Genomic DNA, 24,221 nt, shown 5'->3' with positions numbered 1-24,221 from the left:
CATTAAGATAGTATGGTCAACTTTTAAGGTGCAATATCACTATTCAACTCCGTCGCTCAGTCCGACTCTTTGCGACCCCATGGACTGCAGCACGCCAGGCTTCCCTGTTTATCACCAACTCCCGGAGCTTGCTCAAACTCATGTCCATCGAGTTGGTGATGCCATCCAATCATCTCGTCCTCTATCATCCCCTTCTCCTCCTGCCTTCAATCTTTCCCAGCATCAGGGTCTTTTCTAAGAAGTCAATTCTTCTCATCAGGTGGTCAAAGTATTGGTGCTTCAACTTCAGCAATATCACTGTGGTTACACTTAAAAACAGAATCTTTATGTTTTAGAGATACAGACTGAAATCTTTATGGTTGAAAAGATATGAAGTCTGGACTTTGTTTCAAAATAATTAACCAGTGGTGAATGGAAGTGGAGTAGGGTACAGATTTAAAACAAGACTGGCCATGAGTTGATAGTTGTTGAAACTGGGTAATAGGAACATGGGGATGTCATGACATCATTCTCTCTACTGTGCATGTCTGAAATGTTTTATTATAAAAGTTCAAGGTATAAAAAGATATACTAATTATTCTACCCTCATCAAACCACCACTCTTTCTAGCTCTACTGCTCCCTCTCTCCCATCACCTGTTCTTCAAACACACCAAGACCTCCAGTTCCAAGATACCACCTCAAGTACTTCATTTCCTCAAGTACTCCAAAGCTCAACAACTGCAAACTCCTAACCAACACTCAACACTCTTGCTCACTAGTCCTGCTGCAAGATCCCTGTCAAACCTCAACTGAGGACCAATTCTGCTGTCTCCACCTGTGCTCCTGGCCGGAGAACACAAGGCCAGGTGAGTGGACTTCTCATGACAACCCTCCAGGCTGTCTTGCCATCCCTCCAACTCCTGTGCGCCATTCACCAAGAAAACAGGGGTCCTCAGGCAATGCCCCTCCTACCAGCACAGTCACAAAACCCCTTATGATAACCATTGCCAAACAACGGCAGCCCTCTGAAGAGAGGTCCAGACTCATTTTAACACTCACTCACTCCTCGTACCCGTACTTCATCCCCTCAGCAAACACTCACCGTGCACCTCTGTGCCAGGCATTATTCCAGGCACCATACACGACACAAGACGACACACAAGCAAATCAAATAGACTGCCCAACCAGCACGAAGCTTACGTTCAGGTGGAAGATCTGGCTTCTACTCCATGCTGTTCTCCTGCATCTCGAGGTGCTCTTTTCCCCTCCTGCTCAACTTACAGCTTACACTTGGCTTCCCCGGCTTCCTTCCCCAGTCCTGATTCCTTCTCAGTCTCATTTTCCAGCCAAGACCCATCTCCAACTCCCTGTTCACTCAAGGGTCCAAGGCAACGGGAACAACAGCTAAACAATGACAGCGTGTGCACTCTGAGCTCATTTAAGCCTCTCTTCAGCCCTGTGACTTATGTGTCATTATCATTCCCACTTTAGCCCCTAAAAAACTGAAGCCCAGAGAGTATTTTGCTCTAGTTCACACAGCTAGTAAGAGGTGGAATCAAATATCAAATTCATGCCCTAAAGTGATCTCATCTTTTCCCACCACAAATGCACTTCTTTTAAATTGCATCTCTTACCTCAAAGAATCTTAGCAACAAATTACCAGTCACCTAAGCCAAAATACGGGTATCACTCCATCCCCTCATCTTCCCCATGTGAATGAAATTCTAGAAGGCTTAGGACAGGATTGTTACACCTAACATCCCTGGAATGAGGATATTAGCAGATGGTGGATCTGAAGTATCAAGCACTGGTGTCAACTCTTGTTTGGTGAGTGGCAGTCTGGGCATATGACTTGGAGTCTGATCTAGGCTGTGCCCTTTACCAAGTGAGCCACCACTCTGAAGTCTCAGTTCCTTTCTCTGGAAAGCAGAAAAATGATGACTTGGTCAAAGGTCTGTTCTAGCTGTTGTTATTCAACTGTTGCTCATTAATATTTATTATGGATGCTTTCCACCGCAGAACTGCGCTGCTGAGTCTGGGAAAAAAATCAAAGCTTCTTATGGTTCTTTTGTTTTCTGGGCTAATGGTTAAGCATGGCTTTCTCCTTCAAACATCATTTCAATTTTAAGAGACCCTCAAAGCACTGCCAAGAGCACCAAATAAACAGGCCTTTAGTATTTTTTGGCAGTCTTTTTCTTGATACTTTGGACACTTGCCTGATCTCTTTTTCTTGTTACATTTAATTGCAAAGACAAGCTCATTAAACAAAATTATTTTCCATTTGTTTTAGCCAATGGCCCTAATACAGACATTAATTATTAAGGTATATGTAGCACAAGTGATTATAAATCACTTAATATATATTTTGCTAAGTTCTGTCTGTGGGCCTAGAAGCTGAGAACAAACATATTTACTAAAACAGCTGGGCAAACTTCTGGACCAGGAGAGGCAGAACTAAAATCAGCATCAATTTCTTAAGCAGAAAATACATAAACAAGAAGACTGAAATGAAATATAATTCCTAAATGAGAGAGGACCATGTGAATATCCAAGAGGCTGAGAAGAATTTAACCAGAATGACGGAACAACCCTGACTGCCCCCATTCAACTGCTCTAAGGAAATGAGTTTGCATTCAGGAAAATCCAAATATACATATTCAAGTCTTCTATGGCAAAGCTGTAAAAAACGACTGGCTTTAAAAAAACGGAGGGGAAAAAAAGGGGGGTGGATAGGGGTGGGAAGTAAAAGGCCTAGCTTTATGAGTTTTTAAAATGGTATTAACATTTCAAATATTTTCAAAAAACATAAAGCTGCACAAATACACTATCCAAAATAGTAAGATAGCATCTCAAATGTCAAGCAATCTTTATTAGAGACCAGAAACTTGATGCTTCTGGGAAGAAAATGAAATCCACTGTTACGTACACACGAACTCGAAGTCCTACACAATTCATTAGAGGAAAACACTAAAGTAATAGATTTTATTTCTTTTACACTCCAAATGAACCAAATGGGATTAGAAATTTTACAATTTCAACAGTTTTTAAGTTTTTCATTAAGAAATTAGATTCACAAATAAGCTTCCTCTACAATCCACAATAAAAATCAAGTTTAGCATTTTCAAAATTTTAATGCAACATTGATAGTCCCTTAACATTATTTCCTGCAAAATGAACGTTGAAAAACAGCAATATTAATCTCAACCTCATCTGTACTTCAAAACCCTCTACAACTTACCCTTTTTAAATGCATCTCTCCTCCTCCTCTGCAAACCATCAAGAAGCCCTCCAGCTCTCACAATAAGGAACCCTCTCATTACGGCAGGGCACACACTACACTCTAATATGTGAAGTAATGAAATCCGTTAGATTTGTTTATTTCACAAATATTTATTGAGCACCTCTTATTTGTCTGGCACTGGTCCAGGCACTGGGGAAAAGAAAATTTCCTGCCCCCACTGAGCTTACATATCAGAGAAAAAAATTAAAACAATCTCAGGAAACGCACATCTGTAAAAGCCACTAATCAAGCAGAGTAAGGACAGTGAGAATAAGAGGGGTGCTCTTCAGTGAAGTCTAAGGAGGTGACTTGTGAGCAAAGGCTTGAAGAACTAGACACGAAAAGCAGCGGAAACAGGGCCAACAAAGGACCTGAGATAGGAGCAAACTTGGTCAAGGGACCAGCTGGACTGTCTTTTCTCTCTCCTGCTGCTGCTGCTAAGTCGCTTCAGTCGTGTCGGACTCTGTGTGACCCCATAGGCGGCAGCCCACCAGGCTCCCCCGTCCCTGGGATTCTCCAGGCAAGAACACTGGAGTGGGCTGCCGTTTCCTTCTCCATTTCTCTCTCCTATCTGGGGCCAAAAGCCATGTTTTACTAATCACTCTACTGTACCAGTTTCTACCAAAATATAAGTTCAAAAGGAGTTGTAAATGAATACATACGAACTGTTGGCTACTCTGCCTAATGACTGACCAAAATCACTGCATATCCAGCAGTCCCTTTTCAGTATGACTGTACAGTAGTCTGATTTTTGACTGTTCCCTCAATTGCCAAGGCAGCCCCAGGAGACGGGGCATGCCGGATTCACAGATTAGAGACTTGAAACAAAAACCAATCTGTAGTTAGCCTTTATTTTCGGAATTAAAAAAAAAAAAGTGGTGTGACAACAGAACTAAATATGTGAAAGACTAAACTCTCCAAACCTGATTTCTTGGCAGGCCCTAATACCCAGGCAATGAGTGTATTTTTAAATCTCTCGGTGGAGGGCTGGCGGTAAAGACACCTTGCGGATTAGTTTCAACACGCCCAGCAACCCCCTGCTGCATCCACTCATTTAAATTTGACCGAGAAAAACTCTGGTTTGCTCCTACACTGGGAAACGTCTATAAAACAGTCACCTGAGAGCCTGCCCGGAACATAGTAGGATCGCTGTTAGTAATGAGATAAATAAGAGGATGAAAGAAAGTGGGCGGGCCCAGCGGTGCAAGGGAGCGCTGTCATGGGCTTCAAGATAAAGGAAGGTTGTGTCTTCCGGGAAGAAGAAGAGTTTAGGAACCCTCGGGGGCAAAGAAGAGGAGGAGTGGGACAGGGATCCACGCGCTGACAGCGCCGCTGGGAGGAGAGAGGGCGCGGCGGCCGCTAGGACCCGCCCGGAGAGCAAGGAGGGGCGGGGCTGGCAACGCCGAGGCACAAGACCAGCCCGGCTGCAGCCGCGCTCCCGCGGGCACGACCCGTAATGGAGGCGCTGTGGACGCGCCGCGGGCTCAGAACACGACCGGGACTCCTTCCGACTCCATGCTGCCCCTCCAGGGTGGGTTTCGGGCCGGGGCGCCGGGCCGAAGGTTGGCCGCGGAGCCCAGGCGGCAGATGGGAGGCCGCACACTTACCCGGGGCCTGAAAGCGTGCGCGCGGCGCAGGCCGGGCGACGAGAAGGCAGGCGCGCTGTTCCGGGCGCAGGAGTAAGGCGGAGGAAAGGACCACTCGGAAGAACCAACCACGAGAGCAGCCCAGCATAGGCAGCGAGCTCGGTTTACGCCGAGGCCCCCGCAGCGCTCAGGCGGACTCACAGCCGCCTCGCTCGCACACGTGCGGCGCACCGACGCGCCGCTGCCTGCTGGCCCCTCCCCTGAGGGCGGAGCCTGCCCTCCGCCGCCGGCTTCGCTTTTGGCCCTGCCCACACTCCAGCACTCTTGCCTGGAAAATCCCATGGACCGAGGAGCCTGGTGGGCTGCAGTCCTTGGGGTCGCTAAGAGTCAGACACGACTGAGCGACTTCACTTGCACGCAGTGGAGAAGGAAATGGCAACCCACTCCACTGTTCTTGCCTGGAGAATTCCAGGGATGGCAGAGCCTGGTGGGCTGCCGTCTATGGGGTCGCACAGAGTCGGACACGACTGAAGCGACTTAGCAGCAGCAGCAGCAGCAACCGATCAGGGGAGGCGGTTTCACCCGCGTCATCCCGCTGCTGCTTCTTGGACCTGGGGAGGCATCGCGCTCGCATCTTTTGGCCTCGCAACCTGTGGGGGATGGAGCTCACTGTGGTCCTTTCACTCTAGGAGCGCACAGGCTGCCGCGCTTGGACTTTGGTGGGGCTATAAACCCAGAGAGAAATTGCAGTGTCATATGGTAATTATGTCCATGGGGGCCATGGGGCCGCAAAGAGTCAGACACCACTGAGCGACTGAACAACAACAATGGTAATTTAAAATTTTTTGACTAACCCCCATATAGTTTTCCATAGCAGCACTTCAGTTCATTTCAGTCGCTCAGTCGTGTCCGATTCTTTGCGACCCCATGGACTGCAGCATGCCAGGCTTCCCTGTCCATCACCAACTCCTGGAGCTTGCTTAAACTCATGTCCATGCAGTCAGTGATACCATCCAACCATCTGATTCTCTGTCGTCCCATTCTCCTCCTGCCTTCAATCTTTCCCAGCATCAGGGTCTATTCCAATGAGTCAGTTCTTCACATCAGGTGGCCAAAGTATTGGAGTTTCAGCTTCAGCATCAGTCCTTCCAATGAATATTCAGGACTGATCTCCTTTAGGACGGACTGGTTTGATCTCCTTGCAGTCTAGGGGACTCTCAAGAGTCTTCTGCAACACCACAGTTCAAAAGCATCAATTCTTTGGTGTTTAGCTTTCTTGTAGACTTGTTTTCAACCCCTGGGTTTACATGTGGGAATCTGGTTAGCTCATTATAGGTAATTCATGCAGACTGGTAGTGTTCTATCCTGCCTTCCTCTTATATTATTCATCTCAGTTAAGTACTTTGGGTAATTTTCTGTCCCTAATGCATGTACAATCACATATTCTTGAACTGTGGTTAGTTCATAGGTTAATGTCCTAATGACAGCAAACTACAAATATTTTTACCGCACCCACACAGTAGAAATTCAATCTAAATTTAATTTTTCCCATACGGTTGACCCTTGAACAATACAGGGGTTGGGGCACCGACTCTTTGTTCATTTGTTGTTGCTCAGTCACTAAGTTGTGTCTTTGGCGCTCAGCCTTCTTTATGTTCCAACTCTCATATCCGTTCATGACTACTGGAAAAACCATAGCTTTGACTATATGGACCTCTGTCACAGAAGTGATGTCTCTGCTTTTTAATATGCTGTCTAGGTTGGTCATAGCTTTTCTTCCAAGGAACAAGCATCTTTTCATTTCATGGCTGCAGTCACTGTCTGTGGTGATTCTGGAGTCCAAGAAAAGAAAATCTGTCACTGCTTCCACTTTCTCCTCTTCTATTTGCCATGAAGTGATGGGACCATATACTATGATCTTCGTTTTTTGAATGCTGAGTTTCAAGCCAGGTTTTTCACTCTCCTCTTTCATTCTCATCAAGAGGCTCTTTAGTTCCTCTTCACTTTCTGCCATTATGGTGGTATCATCTGCATATCTGAGGTTGTTAATATTTCTCCCAGCAATCATGATTCCAGCTTGTTGTTCATCCAGCCCAGCATTTCACATTATATACTCTACATATAAGTTAATGAAGCAATATATAGCCTTGTCATACTCCTTTCTCAATTTTGAACCAGTCAGTTGTTCCATATCTGGTTCTAACTGTTGGCCCACATACAGGTTTCTCAGGAGACAGGTAAGTTGTTCTGGTATTGCCATCTCTTTGAGAATTTTCCAGTTTGCTGTGATCCACACAGTCAAAGGCTTTACATAGTCAATGAAGCAGAAGTAGATGTTGTTCTCTGTCTGGTGGAAAATCCAAGTATAACTTGATAGTCAGCCCTTTGTATCTGCAGTTCCACATCCACGGATTCAACTAACCGTGGATGAAACAATACTAAAGTATATATTTATTGAAAAAAATCTGAGAAGTGGACATGGGTAATTCAAACTTTTGTTGTTTGAACTGTCCTTTAAGAAGTACCTTCTCTGAAACTGTGGCCCAACTCTTTACAAACATATATGGAAGAAAGAATATTCACATTACTTTGTGTATTAACTAACTCCATGGTCAAAACTTACCCTCTTTGCAATTCAGCCTAAGCTGCCTTAGACAAGATCCAAGTAAAATACGAGTTTTTACTTTTTTTGTTCTCCAAAAAGGCAGTTCTTTATTGGCTTTTATAGTTAAAATAACACAGGAATGTTCAAAACTTCTTCCCCATTCCAACTCCCTTTAATAAATATTTGACAGCTTAATGTTCTCTTTGACTTTGTTTTTTTTTTTTTTTACTTTACAATATTGTATTGGTTTTGCCATGCATCAGCATGAATCCGCCATGGGTGTACACATGCTCCCCATCCTGAACCCCCCTCCCACCTCCCTCCCTGACTTTAAAATTATATCCTAACATGTATATTGCAGTTGAGCTATTTCAAATTCTGAAAGATGATGCTGTGAAAGTGCTGCACTCAATATGCCAGCAAATTTGGAAAACTCAGCAGTGGCCACAGGACTAGAAAAGGTCCGTTTTCATTCCAATCCCAAAGAAAGGCAATGCCAAAGAATGCTCAAACTACCGCACAATTGCACTCATCTCACACGCTAGTAAAGTAATGCTCAAAATTCTCCAAGCCAGGCTTCAATAGTACATGAACCATGAACTTCCAGATGTTCAAGGTGGATTTAGAAAAGGCAGAGGAACCAGAGATCAAATTGCCGACATCCACTGGATCATGGAAAAAGCAAGAGAGTTCCAGAAAAACATCTATTTCTGCTTTATTGACTATGCCAAAGCCTTTGACTGTGTGGATCACAATAAACTGTGGAAAATTCTGAAAGAGATGGGAATACCAGACCACCTGACCTGCCTCTTGAGAAACCTATATGCAGGTTAAGAAGCAACAGTTAGAACTGGACATGGAACAACAGACTGGTTCCAAATAGGAAAAGGAGTATGTCAAGGCTGTATATTGTCACCCTGCTTATTTAACTTCTATGCAGAATACATCATGAGAAACGCTGGGCTGGAAGAAGCACAAGCTGGAATCAAGATTGCCAGGAGAAATATCAATAACCTCAGATATGCAGATGACACCACCCTTATGGCAGAAAGTGAAGAGGAACTAAAAAGCCTCTTGATGAAAGTGAAAGAGGAGAGTGAAAAAGTTGACTTAAAGCTCAACATTCAGAAAATGAAGATCATGGCATCTGGTCCCATCACTTCATGGGAAATAGATGGGGAAACAGTGGAAACAGAGTCAGACTTTATTTTTTGGGGCTCCAAAATCATTGCAGATGGTGACTGCAGCCATGAAATTAAAAGACACTTACTCCTTGGAAGAAAAGTTATGATCAACCTAGATAGCATATTGAAAAGCAGAGACATTACTTTGCCAACAAAGGTCCGTCTAGTCAAGGCTGTGGTTTTTCCTGTGGTCATGTATGGATGTGAGAGTTGGACTGTGAAGAAAGCTGAGTGCCAAAGAATTGATGCTTTTGAACTGTGGCATTGGAGAAGACTCTTGAGAGTCCCTTGGACTGCAGGGAGATCCAACCAGTCCATTCTGAAGGAGATCAGTCCTGGGATTTCTTTGGAAGGAATGATGCTAAAGCTGAAACTCCAGTACTTTGGCCACCTCATGCGAAGAGTTGACTCATTGGAAAAGACTCTGATGCTGGGAGGGATTGGGGGCAGGAGGAGAAGGGGACAACAGAGGATGAGATGGCTGGATGGCATCACTGACTCGATGGACATGAGTTTGCGTGAACTCCAGGAGTTGGTGGTAGACAGGGAGGCCTGGCGTGCTGCGATTCATGGGGTCGCAAAGAGTCGGACACAGCTGAGCGACTGAACTGAACTGAACATGTATAATATGTATAATATTCAGGATCCTGCTTTTACACATCAGCACTATGGATTGGGCTTCCCTGGTGGCTCAGACAGTAAAGAATCCACCTGCAATGCAGGAGACCTGGGTTCCATCCCTGGGTGGGGAATATCCCCTGAGGAGGGCATGGCAACCCACTCCAGTATTCTTGCCTGGAGAATCCTCATGAACAGAGGAGCCTGGCGGGCTGCAGTCCATGAGGTCAAGAAGAGCTGGACACACTGAACAATGAAGCACAGCACTATGGATTGCTAACCGCCTAAACACACAGTTTATCTCTTGTTTCATCCTTATTGTCTCATATTCTGCCCATCTTAGATGCCTCTTTCCATTTTCCAGATAGTAGTTAATTGTTTTTTTGTGCTCCCTCAATCAATGCAAACATATCCCTTGTTGAACTTACCTGCACTCAATCCTAAATTAATATTCATGTCTATTTCCTTCACCAGACTGAGAATTCTTCAGAGGCAAAAATTTGGGTTTAGAGTAATCTTTTTTCTCTTTTTTTTCCAATTTTTATCAGAATTATACATATCTATGGGTTAGAGTCAATTCTGCAAAAATCCTGTAAATTTTGCAATGAAACAGCAGAGACAATATTCCCATCTTACTCCTTCCCTGTTTCTTCTTCCTCAAAGTCATTTCACCTTTTTCCACTGGTTATTTTAATATTTACCTTCGTTTCTATGAAATGTTTGCATTTCTATTTCTTGCTATGTCGTTGTTAGGCACTATCTATTGACTTCACTTAATGAAAAATGAGGGTTCATCTCTTCTTCCTTCCTTTAGCCCTTCCCCAACCCCCACCACACTTCCCACCTCTTTATGTGCCCGATATCATTATATTGTACTTTAAAACAGATTTGTGTTAACTTCATTATGATTAGCCAAACGTCTTGAGCAAAGTAATATACTTTGATTAATTCTATTCCCTTCACAGTTTTTGTTTTTCTTGAAGTTAATAATGGTCTTATTTTGTTTTACTATTCATCACTAAACCAAGCCCTGCCTTCTTAATGATTGTTTAAACTTCTCTCTCCAGAGATTCTGACAGACAAGGAGTTCCATCAGTCTTATCTTTCAAAGGCATCTCTTCTGGAACCTTCTGACCTGTACCACCTACCTCAAGTGCACAGTTGTTGTTAGGGCTTCCCACTTTATTTTTCTCCTCTGCATGTTTCCCATATTACATGCACTCTTTTCCTTTGTATAGTCCTCATTTTAATGCAGTACATACATCTCCAGTAGCTTTCTGAGGAAGGAGAAATAAACGAAAGGGAAATTTGTTGAGGTCTTGAATGTCTGAACACACCTTTATTCTTTATCCACATTTGGTTGGTAGTTTACTTGTCATGTACAGAATTTCAGTGTGAAATAAATTTTCTTTTGAAGTTTGACAGACATGCTCTGATGTCTTCTGGGTTTCTTTGTGACCATTGAGAAATTGAATGATATACTGATTCTTGATCCTTTCTAAATGATCTCTTTTTTTCCCTCTCTGGAAGCCTAGGATTGTCTTTTTGACCTCAGCGTTCTGCAGTTTCACAGTGACAAGCCACAGGATGAGTCAGGTTGTAATCCGTTGTGCTTGGCTCTCAGTGGGACCCAGTTCAATATGAAACCTCTTGACCTTTGGTCAGGAGAAATTTTCTTTAATTGTTTTGCTGGTGATTATTCTTTCCCTAATCAATGTTTGTTTTGTTTTTTAGAACTCTTATTTTTTGGATTTTAAACCCCCTGGAGTGGTCCTCTAATTTATTTTTTCTTTCCTATTTTTTACTTACTTGATCTTTTGTTTCCCACCCTCCTCCCCGCCCCCGTCCCCGCCCCAGGATACTTCCCAACATTCATCTGAAAATTATTTTACTGAAATTTTCATTTCTACTATTATATTTTTTGTCTCTAAATGCTCCTTTTAAAATAGTAGACTGTTACTGCTTTATGGTTGCAATGGGGGTCACGCATCTCAGGATATAAATAAAGTTTTCTCCTCGTTGAATGTTTTCTGTTTTCTCTAAGGGTTGCTTATTTCCCCTCCCCCTTTGGCTTCAGTCTCCACTGTAACACTTGCACGTTTGTTTTGAAGTCGTCAAATCCCTGGCTATTTAACTCTTGATGGCAGTCCTAATCCTCCTCTCTAGCAAAAAACAGGCTTCTTTGGTCTCTGCAGTTGGCGAAGTATATATTAGATGCCGAGTCCTTTTCCTCCTTTCAGCTTCTGGAATGTGATCTGCACCTTCCAGGTAGAAAGTTGGAGGGTCACCTCTAGGTGTATCTGATCTGCGGTAAAAGAAGTATCCACAGATAAAAGACATTGGAAATTCCGCAGCTAAACAGTCCAACCAAATTACATTAAAGCCAGTCGACAAGCCCCCTCACACTCTCAGAACATCTGGTATGTCATCGGAAATAATAAGTTGAAATGACTTAAATGGAATTTATGGTGTGGAGGGAGGGGTACCTTCAAGCTCCATCATTAACGACCTCAGTGCAGTGGAGAAGATTTTACCGAGGTTAAGAAAGACCTCCTCACCGCCCCTCCTCTCCCCGGCTTCTCCTTCCAGAGGGGTTGATCCGACCCCCGGACGGCAGGGGGAGCCTCTGCACACGGCCGGCAGCTGCACTGGCAGAGCCTCTCTGGTAGGAAAGGAAGAAACCAGAGAGACGGTGCAGGAAGTTGCCGTGGCGTCCGGCGCTATGGTCTCTGAGGCTCAGCTCTGATCGCTGGCCGGAGCCAGAATCCATTGGCCACGCTGGCTGCGCAAGGAGCAGACGACTTGTGCGGAAGCAGGATGCTCCCGGCCGGCGAGATCGGCGAGCCACCCGTCACTCCGGTGAGGTGGCCCTGGTGACCGGGGAGGGGACACTGGTGGCCCATTGAGGTGGCACAGACCTCCAGGGGAGAGTGTCTCAGTGAGGTGGAGTTGGCGGCCTGGGGACGCGGTTGCCATGACCCCGGGGAGATGGCCCTTGCTGCTCTGGTAAGGTGGCGGACCTCCCGGGGGAGGTGGCCCCAATGCCGTAGCTCTGGCGATCCCTGGTGATATGACCCAGATCGTTCTGGAGATGTGCCCCTGGAGGCCAGGCAAGGTAACCCCAGCTCTCCTGGGGATGTGACAGTGGTGGCCCCAGGGACGTGGCTCTTTGGGAACCTCCAGACTCTGGCCTCCCAGGAAGTTGAGAAGTTGTCCTCCACTGGATGCCCCCTGAGAGCTCTGTGTGAGTTCCACCTATCAGGTCAGTCTTAATGTGTTTGTCTTACCTATTCTCCTTCTAGTGCTGCTCTGAAAATGGTGACCAAAAGAAGAACCTCAAGGAGAAAAGTAAGCAGATTCCAAACACCTTAGCACTTTCCACCCAGCCATCTCTCCACAACTCGGTCCTCGGGTCTGCATCCAGAAGGATCTTGTTAGCCTGTTAATCTTTTAGATAAAGTATCGTTTTTTCCTTTTTGTACAACCTGGTTGCATAGTTGTTGAGTCGTTCAGTTGTGTCCGACTCTTTGAGACCCCATGGACTGCAGCATGCCAGGATCCTCCATCCTTCACTATCTCCCTGAGTTTGCTCAGATTCATGTCCATTGAGTCGGTGATGCTATCTAACCATCTCATGCTCTGCTGCCTTCCTCTCCGTTTTCCTTCAGTCTTGCATGGTAATAAATACTAATTATCATCATGCACATATTTTTAACTTTCAAGATTGTAATATGTGGGGTAATTTGGAGACTAGCACTTCCTGATCCCTACCTAGTACAAGGACTGGTGTGGTTTCACTCCAGTGCTGCCCTTCCACTGGGTTCAAAATAACTGGGGCCTGCCTGTTATTTTAATGAAGCATCAACTTGTTAAGCATCAGGAATTTGGAGGGGCTAATGATCTAGGAGAGATGACCATCATCGTAGTTGCATTTAAAGGAGTCAAATAATAATTGTTTAGTTGTACTTTACCTTCAGTGAATTTGCAGTTAACATTGATCTGGGAAGAGCACAACAGATCACCTGGTTCCTGGATCTTGAACTGGACAAGGAAAGGGAAAAGGTCAATGTTTACTACCTGCAGGGGCACATGCCAGGGTTATGAACATTTGGCATTTTACTTTAATGAGCTAAATGTGCCAAGCTTTTGGAAAGCAAGGAATCATCAAGGGCTTTTGAAGTGAAATTTATGGGGAGAGGAAGGGGGAAGCATGGAAGCAGCTGTTCCATCAAAGAGTTTTTGGTTCTTCTGACCATGGCAAGTAGTCTGGGAATGAATAGTGGTAACAGAAAGGTGCCCATGTTACCATATTGGCTTTAGGACTTAGACTTGCCCTTAACATTGCCTGTTGCTACAGTCTGTCTCAGAAAGCAAGCTATGAGCACTTCATAGTACTTGGCAGTCACAGCTGCCACAACTCAGCTCCTTTTACCTAAAGGCAAAGGATTTGAGAGTATCTCATACCATTCAGTTAAACCCTTCCCTTTCTACCTTTCCCCCATTCATATGCTTGGGAAGTTGATGCCACTGAGCTGTAGATTTTATCTTTGCCCCTCCTTTGGTGGCTTGGTCAATTTCTCTGCAGTTAAAAGTGTGCTTTACAAAAAATAGAGGAGAGACAGTAACACCTCCCTCCTCACCCCTGCAAATCACCAGTGGGTCATTTTAAAGGATGTTATTTGAATAAGAATGTACTATGGTGCATTTAAATGGTTGAATCAAAAGAGTATAATTTTTTTCTAAAAAGTGAAGATAGAATTTACTCTATAAGCTACAGCAAGCTTAGAGTTCACAAAACATTCCCTCTGCCCATAGCCCTGCCTCTGTGTCTGCAGATACATCACACAAACTTACATGTTTTATGTAAGATAAATGAAAAGACATGGCATTGAGACTCCTGTACATAATAGTATATAGATTGCTGTAGTAATAAAGTTTGATGTAGTCCAGCCAATTCTGATCATATCTGAAGAAGAAGAAGGTAAGAATATCATGTTAAGAGTCAGGAAACATGGATTTTAGTCCCATTTACAACCTTTAAAATGTAGGCTGGGCAAATGTTAGAATTTATAGTTGGGAAGTTGAGGCATAGACTTTTATTAGTTTTGCTTCTACCTATCAGTGGGCTACAGGTTCTCATAGTATGTGAAAAAGCATTTGATTCTTATAAATTGAATAGAACAAAGGAGAAAAAAAAATTTTATGGGCTGGGGGAGGGGAATATACACAGTGTTAAACACTGGCATATATTATGTTAATTGCTGATAGTTACATTTTACACAAGCATATCTTTATTTAGCTGTTCTTTCATTTTGTCAGAAGTGACTGTTGTTTTCTAATGAGGCTGATTATAACCTCTTGCCCTTCACTGCTGTTTCTTTAAAACTTTATTTTTGAGAAGCAGACTCACAGATATAGAGAACAAACTAGTGGTTACCCATGAGGAGAGGTAAGTGTGGACAGGCGATACAGGGGTAGGGTATCTAGAGGTACAAACTGTTACATATAAAATAAGCACTGAGTGAAATAAGTCAGACAGGCAAAGACAAATATCCTATGATATCACTTATATGTGGAATCTAAAAAAATGGTACAAATAAATTTATTTACAAAACAGAAGTAGAGTCACACATGTGAAAAACAAACTTACGGTTACCTGGGGTCGGTGGTGAGGGGGAGAAGAGGGAGACTTGGATTGACACATACACACTACTGTATATAGAACAGAGAACTAATAAAGGACCTACTGTATAGCAGGGAACTCTACTCAATATTCAGTAATAACCTATATGGGAAGATAATCTAAAGAAGAGTGGATATATATATATAACTGATTCACTTGCTGTACAGCAGAAACTAATACAACATTGTAGATCAACTACAATAAAAAAAATTTTTTTTAAGCTATGAGGATATATTGTACAACATGGGGAATATAGCCAATATATTATAACTATAAATGGAATGTAGCCTTTAAAAATTGTGAAGCTGTACCTGTAACTTTCTGTACAGCAAACTGTACTTAAAAAAAGAAAAACACTTTATTTTTGGCAAAGAGCCCAGTTCTACAAGGTTAAACTCCAAGGAAGAACAGGTGAAGTCCACCCAGGAGTGCTCCCCAGGAGGCGCTGTGTTGTTCCCCCAGCTTTATCTTATGCGCATACCTTGTTTGCTTTATGGTTTTGCTTTTTAAGAAATTGCCATAGTCTTTGTAATGAAATATGTGCTAGTACAATCAAGCTTTTAACAAACCATAAATAGTTTGTTTAGAGAAGACCAAATCCTTTAGGCAAACCTGGAGTAGAGAAATGCACGGTATGTTCAGGTTTATTCTAATGTTTGGTTTCCATGAAGTCCATTCTCTCTTTCTCTGGGGCTTTCTTTTATAGTATTTATTTTCATTTGGAGTTCAATGGCTATTCCTCTAAATTTTTACATTATCTTGGGTTTTGTTTTTTTAAATTTCTAGGTACAACTTATATCTAGAGAGATTAAACCCTGTAAATGAAATAATTCAAGTTGTGGACTCAGTAGAGTTGAGCGTGTTTAGTATCAGGGAACTTAATGGCTGCACAGTGACATGATGGTGTTAACCAGTATAAAGTCTGACCCAAACTTCGGGTTTCCTAAGCTTCTGCAAGAGGGAAACCACCAGGAACCAAAAGGAAAAGCTTACACATGGAAACACACTTCAAAGGGAAACAGTTCATCTTAGCACATGGGGGTGGAGGAGGAGAAGGGTATCAGCTGTGGGTGGTGACGCTCCTACCTTCTTTGCCAAGAAGCTGCTCTGGGCCTTTGGGTTTGCCAGGTTCAGGGCACGTTCAGAAATCCGTCCTGGTGTAGACCATCACAAAGGTAGAGCTAGAAATCATCTGGAAAAGAGGAGCCGTGCTGTTGGTCCAGAAATTTAGAAAAACAATTGCCTTTGAAGTGAATTGTTTAACTAGAAATTTGTTTTCTTCAGTGTTTTGTTTAAATAAAAATCAGAATTTTAAAACTGAAATACTTGAATCTTCCTTCATTCTACAAAGATTCAAGGTAACTTGCTTAATTATGCCTTAAATATTCTGAATAGAAGAAGGTGTAGAGTCTTGCATAGTGAAAAACTGACTTGTGAAATACAGGACATCATTGACTTTTTTTTGCCATGGAAACAATCTCACTTCAGATCGTACAATTTAGTGGTTGTGCTAGCCATTTTGAGTTTTTCCTGGTAATTTGTGTTTTCTCTCATATTTCCTTTTTTCCCTGTGTCTGAAATGGTCAATTTTGTACAACTGCATTTGAAGCTTAAAACTCTTTTACATAAGGAGGAGTTTTTATTCACTGGTCTCCCTTTCAGATTTTTTTCATACACTTGAGATATTTCAATGCCATTTTTCTTTTTTAAACATTTTAAAACCAGAGTCTTCCTTTGATGTTATTCTAGACTATACCATCTGGTTCTTTACAAATTTTGAAAATATATTACTAATTTAATAGAAGCTGTATCAGTAGAATCAGATTTGACCTTTCCTCTCCAGTAACAAAATAGATTCTTAAGATACAGTTGTCTGGAAACATTTAATGTGTTTGTAACTGCATTGTCATGCCAACATCTATTGAAACCTCTGGTTACTAGGACAGAATTTAGTAATTTTTCCTTCATTCTGAATTGCCTCATCTCTTAAGCATTTTGTAGTATACTTGATCAATAAATTGCTTTATAGGTATTCATTTGGGTATTTGTCTATGTGTATATTTATATACATATATATACCCATATATAATATTTGTGATGCTGAAGAAGACTTTGGGAGTCCCTAGGAATGCAAGGAGATAGCTAAAGCTCCAATACTTTGACCACCTGATTCGAAGAGCCGATTTATTGGAAAAGACTCTGATGCTGGGAAAGACTGAAGGAGAAGAGGGCGACATAGGATAAGATGGTTGGATGGCATCACCAACCCAATGGATATGAATTTAAGCAGACTCTAGGAGATAGTGGGGGACAGGGAAGCCTAATGTGCTGCAGTCCATAGGGTCACAAAGAGTTGGACGTGACTTAGCAACTAAACAACATATATATATATGCATATAGAGTCATCACTTGGTATCCATGGGGCATTGCTTTCAGAACCCTTGCATATATTAAAATCCCTGGATGCTCTAGTCCTTTATATAAAATGGCACAATATTTGCATATAGCCTACACATATCCTCTGTATGCTTAAATCATCTCTGCTGACTGCTAAGTCGCTTCAGTTGTGTCTGACCCTGTGCGACCCCATAGACGGAAGCCCACTAGGCTCCCCTGTCCCTGGGATTCTCCAGACAAGAACACTGGAGTGGGTTGCCATTTCCTTCTCCAGTGCATGAAAGAGAAAAGTGAAAGGGAAGTCGCTCAGTCGTGTCCAACTCCTAGCTATCCCATAGACTACAGCCTACCAGGCTCCTCCATTCATGGGATTTTCCAGGCAAGAGTACTGGAGTGGGGTGCCATTGCCTTCTCCAAAATCATCTCTAGGTTACTTACAATACCTAATGCTAATAATAATAGTGTACATATTAATACAGTGTCAGTGCTATGTAAATAATTATTGGAGCATGGCAAATTTATGTTGATTTTTGGAACTTCCTGGATTTCTTTTTACTATTTTTTTTATATGTAGTTGGTCGAACCCATGGACGTGGAGGGCTGATTGTATATATAAGATATAGTGTGTATATATATATATATATATATTCATATTCATTTGTACACACTATAGTCATTTGGGTATTTTTGTGAACATATATATATACACACACACACACATATACATACAAATACTGTATGTAAACAAAATGCCATATATAGTGTTTATTAACTTTTGAAAGTAGACATGTTGCCTTATATATCATTTGCATTTCCTTTAACTCTATAGTAGTTAGTGGTGTTGAGTAATTGTTATTCTTTTCATTTTAGGTGACATAAGTATTGCAGCTCTTGTTGAAAATGAACAAGTCTGTGAAGGTACAGATAATGGTGATCTCCCTTCCTGTGTGTCAGCATTTATAGAAAAGGAAGTCGGAAATGACCTTAAATCTTTAAAGAAACTTGATAAACTCATAGAACAGATGACAGAAAATAAAATGCAGTTAGAAGAACAGGCAAGTATTAAAACCCACTGAGACGACATCACTAGTACACTCATTATGTGCAGTGTGCTCAGTTGTGTCTGAATCTTCGTGACCCCAAGGGCTGTATATAGTCTGCCAGGCTCCTCTGCCCATGGAATTTCCCAGGCAAGAATCCTGGAGTGGGTTGCCATTTCCTTCTCTGATACACATTATAATGTAATGTAAATACAACTAATGTATCAATACATATAGATCTCTTCTAATGGTTTTATGGTATTCAAATGTGGTTGTACATAATTTAGTTAATCAGGCCCTTACTGGTTGATCTCTTTGCTATTCCCAGTTTTTATCATAAATAATATGAAAATAAACATGGTTATATTAAATCATAAATCCCACTGAATTATTCCTTTATTAAAAACTCGTCATGGCATCCCATTGCTTATTGGAAAAAGCCAGGTATTCTTGTAATGCCCAAGATGCCCCCTACCTATTTCGGCTCATCTCGGCATTTCTTTGGACTGGATTCTGTGCCCTCCTCCCCATTTTGCTCTTCTCTGATCATGACTGAGCTGTTTCTTTTGCCTGAAATGCCATTGCCTTCCAAACTTTCCTAAAAATTTCCACCAAGCCTACAAAGGTCTGTTCATGAGCCATGCAAGTACAATTGCCTGGAACCCCGTAAGAAGTGCAGAATTTCAGTCCCTACTTCAGATCTGATGCGTCTGAATTTGCACTCTATATCTCTAGGTGATTCCTATGCACATTCAAGTCTGGGAAACACCACCTTAGTACACCATTACACCTGGCATCTCTTTCATTGCACTAATCCCACTATTGAAGATGTGCCTGCATCTTTCTTTCATAACAAGTGAGATTAAGGGCAGATGCTGTGTCTAATTTATCTATCAGTCCCTAGCACAGTGCCTGGTGTAGAATAAGTGTATCATCAGTGTTGATTAAATTGGAATTCCTCTAATATATTCTTATATTGTACTGATGCCTGATACTTGTATGTGTTTCTATCTACTATAAGAAAAATCCATTTAATAAAGTACCATTTCTAAAGACATTACCTGGCTATCTTACCAAGCACGTCAATGGTTCGTTCTTAACCTGGACTTAAATCAGAATCACCTGGCGAACTTTTGCAAAATACAGAAACCCAGACTTTTATCATCACAGTCTCATTTGTTTTTGAAGGAAAATCTTTAGTGGGTAAAGCAGGTAAATGTCCTCTCACTGGACCCTCTGAAAGTGCTTTGTGATAGTAGACCCAAAGATACATACTGTTTACCAGGGCCCTCCCTACACACCTCCACATCAGCATTTTATGTTGAGGCTTGGGTAGTATAGGATGCAGAAATCCAACCCTTCTTTTGAGGCTTTTAAATGACAATTTTTATTTCTGTTTAGAACATACATGCATTTTGAAGGTAACTAATAAAGAAGGTTTTGAGAATCTTACCTGATATTTGCTGTTTTTTATTGTTTTTATTTTTGGTATGGTCAGGTACTTACAGTTTCATCAGAAATCCCTAAAAGAATTCACACTGCCTTAAAAAAGGCAGAAGAATCAAAGCAATTCCTTAATCAATTTCTGGAGCAAGAAACCCATCTCTTCAGTTCCATTAACAGCCATTTGCTGACTGCACAGCCCTGGATGGAAGATCTCGGAGCCATGATTAACCAAATTGAAGAGATTGAACGGCACCTTGCTTACCTTAAATGGATTTCACAAATTGAAGAACTAAGGTAAAATAAGCCTCTTTGTTCTCATAATTATTATTTTCCTTTGAGACTCTGTCTTAGAGAGTACATGGATGCCATTAAATAATTGAGTTAATTAAAGATTATAATAATGTGATTTTACCAGTTGTTATGAAAATAGCATTATGATAATGATTCCTTTATTGTGAATGAACATAAACTTTTCAGGGGCTTAATTTGCATTTAAAAGAAAGGAATCCAAGTAAAAAATTCAAGTCCCATAGTTGTATTGTGCATACACAATGAAAATTATAATGTCATATTAACAAAACAGCTCATCAGAGTAGTAATATTCCTCTTTTTACCTTTTAGAGGTGGTCACTTAATGAAATGGATTGCTTTATCTATGATTCAAATTTTTTTTTTAGTGGATATCACCTAAGAAGAGCTACATAGTATATTATTAGATGAATAACAAGCCCTCCTACTTTTGAATAGGGAGAAAAAAAAAGACGGTAGACCCTTTGACAAAGCAGAGGTTAGGAGCACCAGAGCTCCTCCAATGGCAGGTCTGCATGCATCTTACAAGCAGACTGAAAGTGAAAGTTGCTCAGTGGTGTCCGACTCTTTGCGACCCCATGGACTTTACAGTCCATGGAATTCTCCAGGCCAGAATACTGGAGTGGGTAGCCTTTCCCTTCTCCAGGGGCTCTTCCCAATCCAGGGATCAAACCCAGGTTTCCCTCATTGCAGGCGGATTCTTTACCAGCTGAGCCACAAGGGAAGCCCATACTTCTACTTCTATAAGCAGACTTCTACAGTTCAAACCCATGTTGTTCAAGGGTCTGTTGTACTTCTTTTTGAATTGAATACATATCATTGATTGATTATGTCTGGTATTGCCTTTCAAACAAGCTGAATTAACATTTCTGCTTACATTTTGCACATGTTTTGGTTTCATAATTTCAATTATGAAAATAGCTATAAAAGACAAAATCTGTTAGGAAACTTAATGATTAGAAAAGGGGAAGAAAGAAAAATGAGAGAATGAGAGTAGGGGAAGGCCAAAGCGCTGTCAAAAATACAGAACAAAACAAATGTGAGCTACTGCCTGAAGCAGAGCCAGTGGAAAACAAAGGTGTGGAGCAAGGACTAGCCCCTAGTGGAGCTGGGCGGGGTGACGGCGGTGCATGCCTGTTCCCACAGAGGGCGCTGTGCCCACCCAGCGGAACTGACGCGCTGCGGGAACCCAGCTCATAGTCAGCTTCCAGCTCCTCAGCCAAGCCTTGGTAGAATGCACACAGGCTGCCTAGAGAGAGAGCACTAACTTCCAATTTCCTGATGACCTCTGAACAGAGATTAATGATTGAAAAGGTTAACTTTTGTTCCTTATTCTGGCTTAAGATATGGAATGTGATTTTTATCAAAAGAAGCATTTCATTTTCAAATGTTCTTTGAGCCAGTGTGCAAAATGGTAGTCATATGCTGAATTAGTTCTGAAGACATGTTGTATTTGGCTTGTTTTATAGAATTTGATTAATAGTTTGATTTTACTTGGAAATCTTGATTTCTGATTCTCCTGAAAATGTTTAAGATTTGGCCACATTAGACCTACATTCCAGTGTGACAGCCCTAGCCTTAGGGTGGGGTATATGCTTTTTACTTGGCCCCACTTTGCTTTTCTTAATTTACTTTGCCTGTCAGGCCTTTCTAGGCATTTGACTTTGCTACCCTCGCTATAGAGCTTGCCTTAAATTTTATGTGCAGCTTGGCAGTAACTTGAAAGGACTCGACTCTGAGGTGCCACCTCCCTAAGTTCCCTATAGTCAAGTTCAGCTGGGCAAAGTAGGTACAGATTGAAGACTAGCATATTTGACTTACCAGATGCCACCCACATTCTCCCCTTGGATTATGATTCTGCAAAAGACAGATTTCTTAGAAATGAGGGGTGCCTGATAGATTTCTTAGAAATGAGGGGTGCCTGATGGAATGTGACAGAGGAAAAGTCTGTCCTATTAGGAGAGCTGAGCAGGCAAACGTGGAGGGAGATGTCCTGAACACAGCCCACTGCTCTTAGGAGGATGCTGAGGATTCCAGGCTCCTAAAGACTGGGGTATCAAGTTAAAAAAAAAAAACAAAACACTTTAAGTTGGTGCTTCCTTCTTCTTTTGGTTGTAGCTTTATGTAAAGCAGGAGGAAGAAGCAGTCTTCCACATTTGGAATTATTCTGAACAAAGTGTCTTTCAACTTTGCTATTCCTTGTCTTTCAGTGATAACATTCAGCAATATCTGATGACCAATAATGTCCCAGAGGCAGCGTCTACTCTGGTGTTTATGGCGGAACTTGACATCAAGCTTCAGGAATCGTCCTGTACTCATCTTCTTGGTTTCATGAGAGCCACAGTTAAATTCTGGCATAAAATTCTCAAGGACAAGCTTACAAGGCAAGGAATTTATCCATATTTCACGGTAATTGCTTTCAGATGGCTATTTGATGTTCATTGGGTTTGATAGCAATACTTCTCTCACTTTTCTGTTACAGTGATTTTGAGGAAATTTTAGCACAGCTTCACTGGCCATTCATCACACCCTCTCAGTCTCAAACTGTTGGCATCAGTCGACCAGCCAGTGCCCCTGAGATATACAGTAACCTGGAGACACTGTTCTGTCAGCTTCTGAAACTACAAACCTCGTATCTTTTGGGGGGTAAAACCTACTAAAATTTCTTTTTTCTAGAGTGGATTTGGACCAGAAAGGAAAGCTTTCTGCAAGTGGCCAAGAAGTGAAATGGGGGGAGTACTAGGTTGGGACTTACCTGTGTGCATATGTAGTGGGGGTGCTGTTCTCCTTCCAGGTAAACTGCGTGTGGGTGGAAGGGCTGTGAGGAGTTCTGAAGTACATGATTGACCCAAGTTTGCATCACATATAGGTCTCTTGGGACAATTAAAAAACTGGGCAAAATTGGAAGGAAGCCTTAGTAACTTAGTGTTAATTTAATAAAATGATTATTCGAATGTGTTTCCTTACTTATTATCCTTTATCTTAGGAAAGATTAATTCTAATAACATTTCCAATGGACTTTTTACTTAAGTCATATGTAATTTAAAGTGAGAGTACATATTATCTGTTATAATTTTACTCAGTATCATATATATCTGCTAGAAAAATGTTCTGTGTGTATACATACCTATATCTATACATATATGCATTTCTTTTTCCTTGACTTTACTATGTCAGAGATGAATTATTTACTGAGCCAAAACAGCTTCCAGAAAAATACTCTCTTCCCACATCCCCTTCTGTCATCCTGCCCATCCAAATTATGCTGACTCCCCTTCAGAAAAGGTTCAGGTATCACTTCAGAGGGAACCGCCAGACTAATGTTATAAGCAAGGTGTGCTTTGCTGCTTTTTGCCCTGGTTTTAATTAATAGCAAATACTAAGGATTTCTGTACTTTTGCTGGCTTAAGTTAAATTCTGATTCTATCCACAATTCTGTTTTTTCTCTAAAGAGCTAAATTCCAGTTTTGTCACTGTCCTTTACAGATATAACTTGGGACTTGTGTTGATATGTTGTTAAGAAGCAGTGCACTCATTAACACACCATCTGACCACTTCTTCAAGTTTCTTCTGGGGTGTGCTGTAGCATTTGCTGTGGCACTTTTTTACAACTGGATCCACATGTGTACCACTGTGCAAACTGCTCCTTCAGGTTTATAATACATCAAAAAGAGAAGTGAGAGTCAAAAGATAGTAGAGCATTAATTAGCTTTTGAATGGAAGTGCTGATGTGTAAGTGATTTGTAGTGGGACTTCCCTGGTGGTCCTGTGGTTAAGACTCTGTGCTTCCACCATAGGGGGCATGGGTTTGATCTTTGGTCAGGGAACAAAGATCCCATGTGCCATGCAGCACGGCCAAAAAATAAAAAAGAATAATAATTTAAAAAATATAAAATGATTTGTAGCTATGCAGGAGAGAGTATAGGGATAAGTGACAGGAATGACTTTGAGGAAATTATCACCAGCATTTTAGTTGAGGGACCACACCCATGTGTATTGGACATCCTGTTGAGACTTTTTCTTTAATCTGCTCTGAAAATCAGAGACAACTGTTTTCAGTGAAGTTTGATTGAATGTGTTGAGAATTATAAC

The 24,221-nt window shown here is 41.7% G+C and overlaps 2 protein-coding genes across 7 annotated transcripts in view; one reads left to right on the top strand and one right to left on the bottom strand.

Moving 5' to 3' along the window:
* The window catches only part of PUS7 (pseudouridine synthase 7), a 53,677-nt gene extending 48,566 nt beyond the window's left edge, over positions 1-5,111 (bottom strand). For 3 of the 4 annotated variants that reach the window (XM_027539700.1, XM_027539702.1, XM_027539701.1), the window contains exon 1: positions 4,869-5,111. In XM_027539700.1, the coding sequence (XP_027395501.1) occupies positions 4,869-4,995 (127 nt within the window). In that variant the 5' untranslated portion in view covers positions 4,996-5,111. Of the gene's footprint in view, positions 1-1,181; positions 1,331-4,868 lie in introns of those variants that run through there. The other variant, XM_027539703.1, reaches the window with a different exon arrangement.
* A 6,823-nt stretch (positions 5,112-11,934) lies between these two features.
* The window catches only part of RINT1 (RAD50 interactor 1), a 24,754-nt gene continuing 12,467 nt past the window's right edge, over positions 11,935-24,221 (top strand). The window contains exons 1-7 of one of the 3 annotated variants that reach the window (XM_027539692.1): positions 11,935-12,113; positions 12,557-12,602; positions 18,205-18,389; positions 19,873-20,114; positions 22,340-22,513; positions 22,612-22,761; positions 23,307-23,463. In XM_027539692.1, coding sequence (XP_027395493.1) covers positions 12,072-12,113; positions 12,557-12,602; positions 18,205-18,389; positions 19,873-20,114; positions 22,340-22,513; positions 22,612-22,761; positions 23,307-23,463 — 996 coding nt within the window. In that variant the 5' untranslated portion in view covers positions 11,935-12,071. Of the gene's footprint in view, positions 12,114-12,556; positions 12,603-18,204; positions 18,390-19,872; positions 20,115-22,339; positions 22,539-22,611; positions 22,762-23,306; positions 23,464-24,221 lie in introns of all 3 variants that reach the window. The other 2 variants (XM_027539693.1, XM_027539694.1) reach the window with 2 other exon arrangements.

This window comes from Bos indicus x Bos taurus, chromosome 4 (assembly GCF_003369695.1).
Source record: "Bos indicus x Bos taurus breed Angus x Brahman F1 hybrid chromosome 4, Bos_hybrid_MaternalHap_v2.0, whole genome shotgun sequence".
Classification (NCBI taxonomy): Eukaryota; Metazoa; Chordata; class Mammalia; order Artiodactyla; family Bovidae; genus Bos; species Bos indicus x Bos taurus.
Note: the sequence above shows the minus strand (reverse complement) of the source record. Positions and strands in the feature narration are given on the sequence as shown.